This window comes from Arvicanthis niloticus, chromosome 4, assembly GCF_011762505.2.
Source record: "Arvicanthis niloticus isolate mArvNil1 chromosome 4, mArvNil1.pat.X, whole genome shotgun sequence".
NCBI classification, from domain to species: domain Eukaryota; kingdom Metazoa; phylum Chordata; class Mammalia; order Rodentia; family Muridae; genus Arvicanthis; species Arvicanthis niloticus.
In genome coordinates, this window is record NC_047661.1 from 59,957,659 (window position 1) to 59,966,913 (window position 9,255).

At 36.0% G+C, this 9,255-nt stretch overlaps 1 protein-coding gene across 1 annotated transcript in view; it reads left to right on the top strand.

The window, feature by feature from the left end:
• Gask1b (golgi associated kinase 1B) overlaps positions 1-6,633 on the top strand; it is a 54,314-nt gene extending 47,681 nt beyond the window's left edge. Inside the window, exon 4 of the mRNA XM_034500675.2 lies at positions 3,327-6,633. Coding sequence (XP_034356566.1) covers positions 3,327-3,534 — 208 coding nt within the window. The 3' untranslated portion in view covers positions 3,535-6,633. The remainder of the gene's footprint in view (positions 1-3,326) is intronic.
• The last annotated feature ends 2,622 nt before the right edge of the window (positions 6,634-9,255 follow it).

Consider the following 9,255-nt stretch of genomic DNA (forward strand, 5'->3'; position numbering starts at 1 on the left):
CAGAGCTGTCTGGAGTATGATAATCGGGTGGCAGAGGCTCTATTATGAGAGCACAGGATGCAATAAGCTATTTGGCATGTCAATGGAACTAATAAGCATGGCAGGATGTCAGGTTCATGATGAACCCAAGTGACTGCTGTGAATACAGTGGGAGAAGAGCTCTCTAAAATGTAGGGCACCAAAGGACAGCTGGCCCTTAAACTGGGTAGGAGGGCTTTTGAGTACTCAGAAGTCTTTTTGGCAGACAGACTGTGGGGCTGGGTCTTAAAAACTACAAAGCAGGGGCTGCAGGAGGCTGGACAAGGCAGAACTGTTGTACTCAAGATTGGCCCAAAACTCAAAGATGACCCAAACCATTTGGGAGACATTTGGTTGGACTTAGAAAGGATACAGAGTAAAGAAGGAGGCAGCGTGAAGCTAAAGGAGATAGTTCTGTACTGGAGAAGTAAGAACACAGTGAGTCTTGTGGCGTACTCATGCATTTTCGGATAGCAGAGACTCATATGGATGGCTTCTGGTGAGGGACCAGGGGCAAGGGCGGTGGGGGGCCAGAAGGGGCAATGGGGAAAAGGACTCCGTTTTCTTTAGGGGGCTGGCCATGGGAAGTTTGACCACGTTCTAGTTGAGTATATGGTCAACACAAATTGGACTTTTTTCTTTTGCTTCTTCTTTTTGGGGAGAGGCTGGGAAGTTCACAAGGGTGAGAGGGCAGAGCTGGAAGGACTGGGAAGTGAGTATGATCCAGGTGCATGATGGGAAATTCCCCAAGAATCAATAAAAATATTACGTTGGAAAAAAGTGTAGCAGAAGCTGGCTACAAAGTCTGATCAGTCCCACCTCAGTTATGGAGTCCATAAGTAAATTTCACAGCAAGGAGAGCCACCCTCGTATATAACATAACCCATGTTAGTTAGGAATAAGGTTCCCCAAGGCATTAGGTTCCATTGGAAGCTTAAGAGCCCATTAGATAGACATAGCCCTCCCCACCCAAGATCTGAACATCAGGAAATAAGCCCAATATGTCTGGTCTGAAGCTAATAGTAGAACTCAGCCCTTCCAAGCCTTCACCTACTGTTTTTTCTTTGTGGCAACTTGTGTTTCTGTTCTAATGCTGTTACTCTTACTGGCATGTGGGTCAGCATGTTCCATATCCACATTTCAATCATTTCCCCCCAACTTTGTACTTAGATAATGTGGATTTTAAAACTCTCGACACTTTCCTGTGGGTTTTGAGAATGCCAAGAGGATTCTCTCCCCCCAACCTTCCCCACATGCTTCCCTCCTTGATGTTCTTTACAGCTCTGGGAATTGAAGGCAGAATGCATGGCAGATTCTCTCTTTGAAATGCCCAAGCCAAGAAAAAGTTATGCATAGGGAAAATGACATTCCTAAGACATCACTTACTAAATTGATATTACAGGGACTTAAATTTCTTTGCAGAATTGAGAGTGCCGAGGGCATACATCTATCTATCTTAAACATTCATAGAAATATGAATACTTTTATTTATTCTTTCAAAGAAGATTAAACCTTAACTGCATTATGGGGTATAGTGGGTTTAAGGTTAAATCTTCTTTGAATATATAATTCACACATTAATAAGCAAAAGTGAAGTCTTTGTTAAGCTCAGAGTCACACACTGAATATTTCCCTTAACCAATGCAATGTAAGAACCCATAGCAGAGGAATGCATTGTTTTCTTTTATGAACAGGACTTCTAGGCACTGAAGAGCCTGGCAGTTTTTATACTCTTATCTCATGCATTCTGCCTAAGCTAACTTGGTTGAAGGCTATAAAAATAATTATGAATATGTTATGCAACAAAATGTTAAGATATAGCCCACAAGACTGCACAGTATATGTTTTTAGGGGACTCAGAGCACACAGTACTATTTTTTCTGTCCATCTCAGTAGTCTTTGGTTTCTATCATCACCAGAATTCTTGATCCTAGATTCCTAGTATCTAAGGCGTCTTGTGCATCCTGTGTCTTGTCCCCAAGTGTGTCTTTAAATAAGTATATGTTCTTGCCCTATAGTTTTTAAGGTGCAACTAAATTTATTTGAAAGTCACTCTTGAACCCCAGTGATTATATGGTACAATACTTCTGCAAGCTAGAGGAGGCCAAGCTGGAGGTGTTGCAGAATATAACCTATGACTTAAAGTAGAAATTTTCTAAACCTTATGACACTATACATGCTAGACCCTGGTTCTAGTATTCCTACCTGAAAAATAAAACAAAAACCAAAAACAAGTTTAATGATTCAGCCAGGTTCTTCTTAAGTGATTTCACCTCCACTCCATCTTCTTCAGTGTTTCCTAAGCTCTAAGTGTAGAAGTTGTTTTGTAGATGAGACCTCACTTCTACACAAAGAATTACAGGCAATTAAGGAATAGTGAGAGCTAAAAAAACAGTCTTATCCAGGGAAGAGAACACCAATTGTCTATTCAACACCAAATTGTCAGCCCTAAAAGCATACATATAAATAACAGTATATAGACCAGTATACAGATCAATATATAGAACAATATGTATATAAATATATATTGAAGAATATATATTAATATAATAACAAGTAATAAAAAAAGGCCATGAATCAGAAAGATATCAAGGAGAGGTATATGGGAGGGTTTTGAGGGAGAAAAGGGCAGAGAAAAATGATGTAATTATATTATAATGTCAAACATAAAAGAAATAATTAAATACTAAAAGAAAAATCCCCAAATAATGCCGCCCCCCAAACCAAAACCAAACACAGGCAATCACTCAAGTTTCAAAAGTATAATCTGAATCAGAGGGAATTCTTCCTCTAATTGATTTTTTAAAAATAATTTCTCTTTTGTTCTATCACAAGTCTGAGGTCATTAGATGTTAAACTGTATCTGTTGCTCAGAGAGGATGCTTCACTGAAACCACACACATTTTGGCTTCTTACCATTCTCTTTTATCAATTTTCACCTTGTTACTGATGAGAGCAGACAAAAGGCTTTCTATAGGAGACATGGAACTTAAGATGATGGGAAATACATCTTCAGCCCTAATGTGATCTTAATTCTATGCCTCTCCTTGCCTGTCTTTAATGACCTTTAAGTAAGAAATTAGGATGTCGAGTTTCGAATGGATTAGATAATTTGGTTCACTTGAAATACATTTTTTTTTTGTATTTTATTTTTAGGAGTAGTGTCTGTTTGTCAATGACAAAAACATTTTGGTTTTCTAGGTCTTATCTGATACTGTGATTTATGAGACTAAGGAAGGCAGAGAAACTGGGGGAAGAAATAATTTCTGAGCAATTGCTAAGAATGAAATATTGTGTTATCGTTTCAGGTTTCCTGAATCTGCAGTTTCTGTTTTGAAGAGCCAACACTTAAGGCAGAAGCTCCTTCAGTCTCTGTTCCTTGATCAGGTTTATTGGGAAAGTCAAGGGGGCAGGCAAGGCATTGAGAAGCTTATTGATGTGATAGAGCGTAGAGCTAGAATTCTTATCACCTACATCAATGCACACGGGGTTAGAGTATTACCCATGAATGAATGACAAATGGCTTTCTGCCTTGAGGGCTATACATGTGTCACATTTGGTTTCTCTTAAATACAAGATATCAACCTTAAGTGTTTCTAGGAATGAGGCATCATAGTTGAATACATGACATGAAACTGACACAGTTTATATCATGAACTGAGTTTAAAAAGTTTGTAGAGTTTAAAGGTATGCAGATTCAAAAAGTTTCAGAATAACATATTGCTTGCAAAATGCCTGATGATATTTTTTCCTAAGACTCTGGTATGTGGGTCTCAGCATCATCATTGCACAATGACCCAAATGATTATACCTACTGATGTTTAAACCACTTTCATGTCATTTGATGGAACAGTATAAACCAGAGACACTGGGTCTTCTAATAAACCATTCTCATGCCATTGGACTGATCTGACCAGATGGAAATTGAGGCATGTGACCTGCAAGAGCAGCAGTCTTGAAACACCTTCTAAGTAGACATGGTAGTAGACTCATTGCAAATGATCAGTATATTTTCTAGAGTCTAAGATAATTAGCTACCTCTGAACAACAAAAATCTCATATCTTCTCTTTTTAAGAAATTTGTTGACAGTATAGAAATATCCATATGTAACCATCAATGTATTAGTTCAATTTGCTGTCTCAATTTTGATCCAATGTATGCCTTCTGGTTAGAAAACTAAGAAGTTATAAAGCATGTTGTTACCTGTTTGAAAATTTACTTGTAGAGTCTCTTACTGTTCTTACTGGTTGGTTAGTTTTTTTCTAAAAAAAAAAGTTAAGGTTTTATGTAGCCCAGGCTGGCTTTGAACTCTTTATGCATCAGTGGTCTTCTGCTCTTCTGATGCTCTGTCTCCCAAGCATTGGGATTATAGATAGGTATGCGATGCCATGCCCCGCAGTGCTCAGGATTAAACTTGGGCCTTCAGTCATGCTAGATAGGCACTGTATGACTAAACCCATAACCCCAGCCCACTTTTAACAATTTTTCATTTTATAAAGGATATACTATGATTTCTGAATTTTTTTTTAATCATAGAGGACTTCCTTGGTGTAATTAGGTTTCATCTGATTTAACTGATGTTATCTAGGTATTGATGATTAAGTTCAGATATTAAATAAATTATGTAGATCAGTTCAATACAAGAAGTCTTAATGAAACCCAATGCACATGACTGCATCTTCTCATGAAGAACACATGAATAGAGAGCACATAACAACAAATTAGGGAAAATTAAGTCTCAACTAATTCTCCCCCAGATCCCTCTACTAATGTTTCGTTGGGTTGGAAGAACTAAGGCACACAAGTTTATGCTCTGAGTCTTTCTGTCCTGGGAGAATTTGCCAGGTTATCATATATCCTACTTACCTGGGGCCTTTGAATTTTGTCTCTCTCGCTTTCAGCTCTACTACCCCTTATTTGAAAGGTCACTGATTAGCCAGGTGTGGTGATACAGACTTGAAATCTCAGCACCCAGGAAGCCGTGCAAGGTTTGCTAGTCTGAGGCTAGTTTGGTCTTCATAGTGATATCCTGTCGGAAATGTTCCCCTCTCTTCATAAAAGCTGATTTACTGACTTTTTTTTCTTTTGGAAACTTCAAAATAAAAATTTGCACATTTTTATCATATTTCTTGTCTCCCCCTTTTCAGTTTTGTCCCTAGTGCACACAATGTTTTCCGTCTTCTGGTGAAGAATAATTTGATATTGATGCGAACTTTTAAAAACATAGCAATATAGACTATATCATAGGAAAAATAACTGTGTAGATTGTAATTGATACAAACACACCAACTTGTCAAAATAGTAAGTCAAAATGTTAAATATAAGAGAAGGCAGACCAAGGGAAGAGGCATCCACTGACCCTCTCGGTTCTGCTTTTCAAGGCTCATGTCCAAGCACCGCGCCTACCATGCTGTATGTTTCCTTTTCTTTGGCATGTTAAACTTTGTCATGTTCTCTACAGTTCTCTCCACTGTGATCTAAGTATGACTGTGGGCCCTGGTGAGTCCCCATGTTGGCTGTTCTCCATGAGTTTTGTCTCACAAATCACCTTAATTACCCTCGCCAGCACTTTTACACCCCCACTTGACTTAGAATTAAAAGATTTCTGCCAAGTTGTCTCATGCCTTATCAAGGCGACCTACATTCATTGTAATACTTTTTATTTTTTTATTTTTTCAGAATTTACCATTTTAATTCACATCGTCGTGATATTAATTACAGACATTCTGGTTTCTTAAAATCTTGCTTTCCTGCCTCTCAAGTTAGGTTGCATCTGAGCAGGATGGCCTCCCCCAGATATAACGCACTGTATTTTTTGCCTAGTTATTTCAACATGCTTAATTCTAAGCAAAAGGCTCAAGAACATTGATTACTTTTATGACTTGTCTTTTAAGGATTACTTTTTACTTTTTATTTGTGTGCGTGCTTATGTATACACATGCCTGCATATGCAGTACCCATGGAAGCCAGAAGAAGGGCATCAGAACCTCTGAAACAGTTGTGAGCTACCTGACTGGGGGTCTTGGAACTCAACTAAGTTCCTCTGAAAGAGCAGTGAATGATCTCAACAGCTGGGCGTCTCCCCATCCTTTACATTCATTTTTTTTGATGATTTATTTTGTTTTGTAAAGAGTGAGTAATTGATGGTGGATTAGTTTTGAATAATAACTGCAGGCCAGACTCTGAATTCTAATAAGTAACATTCTTCTTTCATTGAAATGATGAGAGTGATTTTGTATTTCAGATGTGCTCAACAACTACTGTGATTTGGTACACATTAGCCCATTATGTGGTTTATTTGCTCAAACAGATGTAAAATAGAAGAATTTACCTTGGTTCACTTACAAGAGCTTATTTCTGGTGTGACTTGTTCCATTTTAGCTGATTTGAAAATGCACATGTGTCTTACACCTTGTAATAAAATTTTACAAATTAAAGTTGTGTATTTTTTTTCCTAATACACAAGTTAGTTTTCAAAAGAAAATGCAGCAGCTTCCCACTCCCTTTTGGAACAGTCCACCCCAATCTGTCTCTTCTTTATACTGTGTTTGTTTTGATGACCAAATATTCTGTTTAAGCTGGAAAATGGAATAAACAATGAACTTTCAAAAGTATGTTTGCTTGTTACTTCACTAGTGGGAAAAAATAGGCAATTTAAAAGTCAAGATGCTTGTCTGGATCTTGTGTGCACAAATTTGATGTCATAACTCATGATCACTATGCTTTTTCTCTGTGTACATATAGCATTATACTATAGGGTTGGCAAAAACAAAAATAAATAGCTAACAGATTTCATCCCTCTTAGGAGGAGACTTAATTTTTAGTTAGCTTTACATGGCTGCTGTGAGCCTTACAAGAGTTTAAACTCTTCTTCTTACTCCTCTTTAATAAGTTTGTTAAGTACATAGAGAATTGATCAAAATGTAAAATTTCCTAGACTATTTTTAAAATATTTATATCTGTGGGCTTGAATAGTAATGTTTCTATTCTACTGTACTTTTAAATATGCATTGCATTACATCTAATGAATAAAATATTTAGATAGAAATTTATTTGCACATTATCTTATGAAATCTTAATGTTTATTTGAATGCAGACTATTTAAGTCACATTTAATGTACTAGTCTGAAAAATGTATTGAAATCATATATATACATATATATATATATATATATATATATATATATATATATATATATGAATTTGCTCTGTCTCATAAAAATTAAGTAATTTAGTCAAGAACCAGGCTGGGGGAGTCCAAGGTATTCATTAGCCTGTGGCACCATGATGGTTTGAGACCAAGCAACTGGAGTCTCACTGGAGAACACAGCAAGTACCTTGGGTACTTTTTACCATACTGACGATTTTCCACTGATGTGTTATAGAGGCAATGATGGCATGTACTTGGAATCCCAGCATGTAAGAGTTGAGACAGAGCGGCTTCAAGTTTGAGTCAACCTGGACTATAGTCAGACCCTGTCTCAAACACAAATGAAAACCAAAACAGGACCTCAGAATGCAAGAACTTTTATTTTATGAGAAACTTTTTGACTTGTTAGAAGACGTATCTGAAATTGGAAATAGCCTACTGTGACTTTGGCATGTTCTTACAATGTTGATCTTGATTTTTCTACTAAATGACTATTGAACAGAATTTTAGGGAAGAGGTTAGCTTGTAGATTCATGTTCCATAGAAATACAAATTTTTCCCGGTGGAAGAAACAAATGTAATAGTTAAAATATAACCAATTTTATATCTACTCTAAATATTTTATAAAGTGGCTTTTAAATGTTTAGCTTTAGAAATATTTTAAAATAAACTTACCACTGTAGTAATGCTGCATTTATTATTTGGATAAAATATTTTATGTGTTTATATTTTTCTATAAATCAATTTTATCTTTTGGAAAATTTTTCTTTAATAAACTTCTAACTACTGCTGTATACATTTTATCTTTTTGAAAGTTATTTTAATTTTTTGAAAAGTTCACTTAATCAAGCTCTTAAGGCATAATAATATAATTTTATAACTGAATGTTTTCATGAATTTAGCATTTGTCCAACTCCCATCCTGGAAATAAACATTTAATGAAAGAAAATAACTTAATTTGCTTCAATTTAGGCAAATGGCTTAGATTCCTCACTATTCTGATATAGAAAGTTAAAGAGTAAAAAAACACAGTAAATCAAGCATTAAATATATATATGTATAATGTATAACATATATATTATTTTTATATTTAATGTTATAATAATATACATTATATATCATATATATATGGAATCTCAACTTATGGACCCTGAAGATTTCACATGGGTATATACACATGTGGTAATGATTTTCATTTTGTGAACTTTCAAGTACAGAAATAAATAGAAAGTTTTGCTAATTTTTTGGCGTAGTTATTTGGCCATCTACCATCTTACTCTCTGTACTAAGCAGTGCAAATGCTGAAATTAATAAGCAAACATTCATTGTACTAGTCCTCAATCAAGAACCATGGTTAAACTTTAAGTTCTATTTTTAGCAATCAAGTTTAGAAGACCAGTTCTATTGAAAACTGTCCAAATTTAGAACTGAATTTTGAACTTGAAGTGTTTAAAGGGGCTTTGTTCTTTTAGTGAGTTTGAGTCTGTTTTCCATTATTATTATTATTATTATTATTATTATTATTATTATTATTATTATTGGTTTTTTGAGACAGGGTTTCTCTGTGTAGCCTTGGCTGTCCTGGAACTCACTCTGTAGACTGGGCTGGCCTTGAACTCAGAAATCCGTCTGCCTCCCAAGTGCTAGGATTAAAGGCATGTGCCAACACTACCCGGCCTGTTTTCCATTATTAATGTTTGCTGTTCACAATAATTATCCCATGCCATTTGGCAGCTGGAAGACAGATCCAATGTATTATGTCCTGTGTGTATCTATATGTTCAATATTACACAACTTAGTGGCCATAAACTCACACCTCAACCAGTAAAACAACCTTCACTTGTGTTCTGAGTTATAACCATAGCATCAAACAGTTTTGAGCTCTGGATCACCTTGAGGAGCTGTTGATACAATCTGTTCAATATTCTGCCCATAATGTCAGTAGGCTCTCAGATTCATAGGTACCCAGTTATGGATGGGAAGCTCTTCCCTCTGGGGTTGACAGCCTCTGAGAGTTAAAATGCTTGCTTTCCAGCAAAACTAAGAGGGTAATAAATTATATTACATAAGTAAGAAAGATCACCTA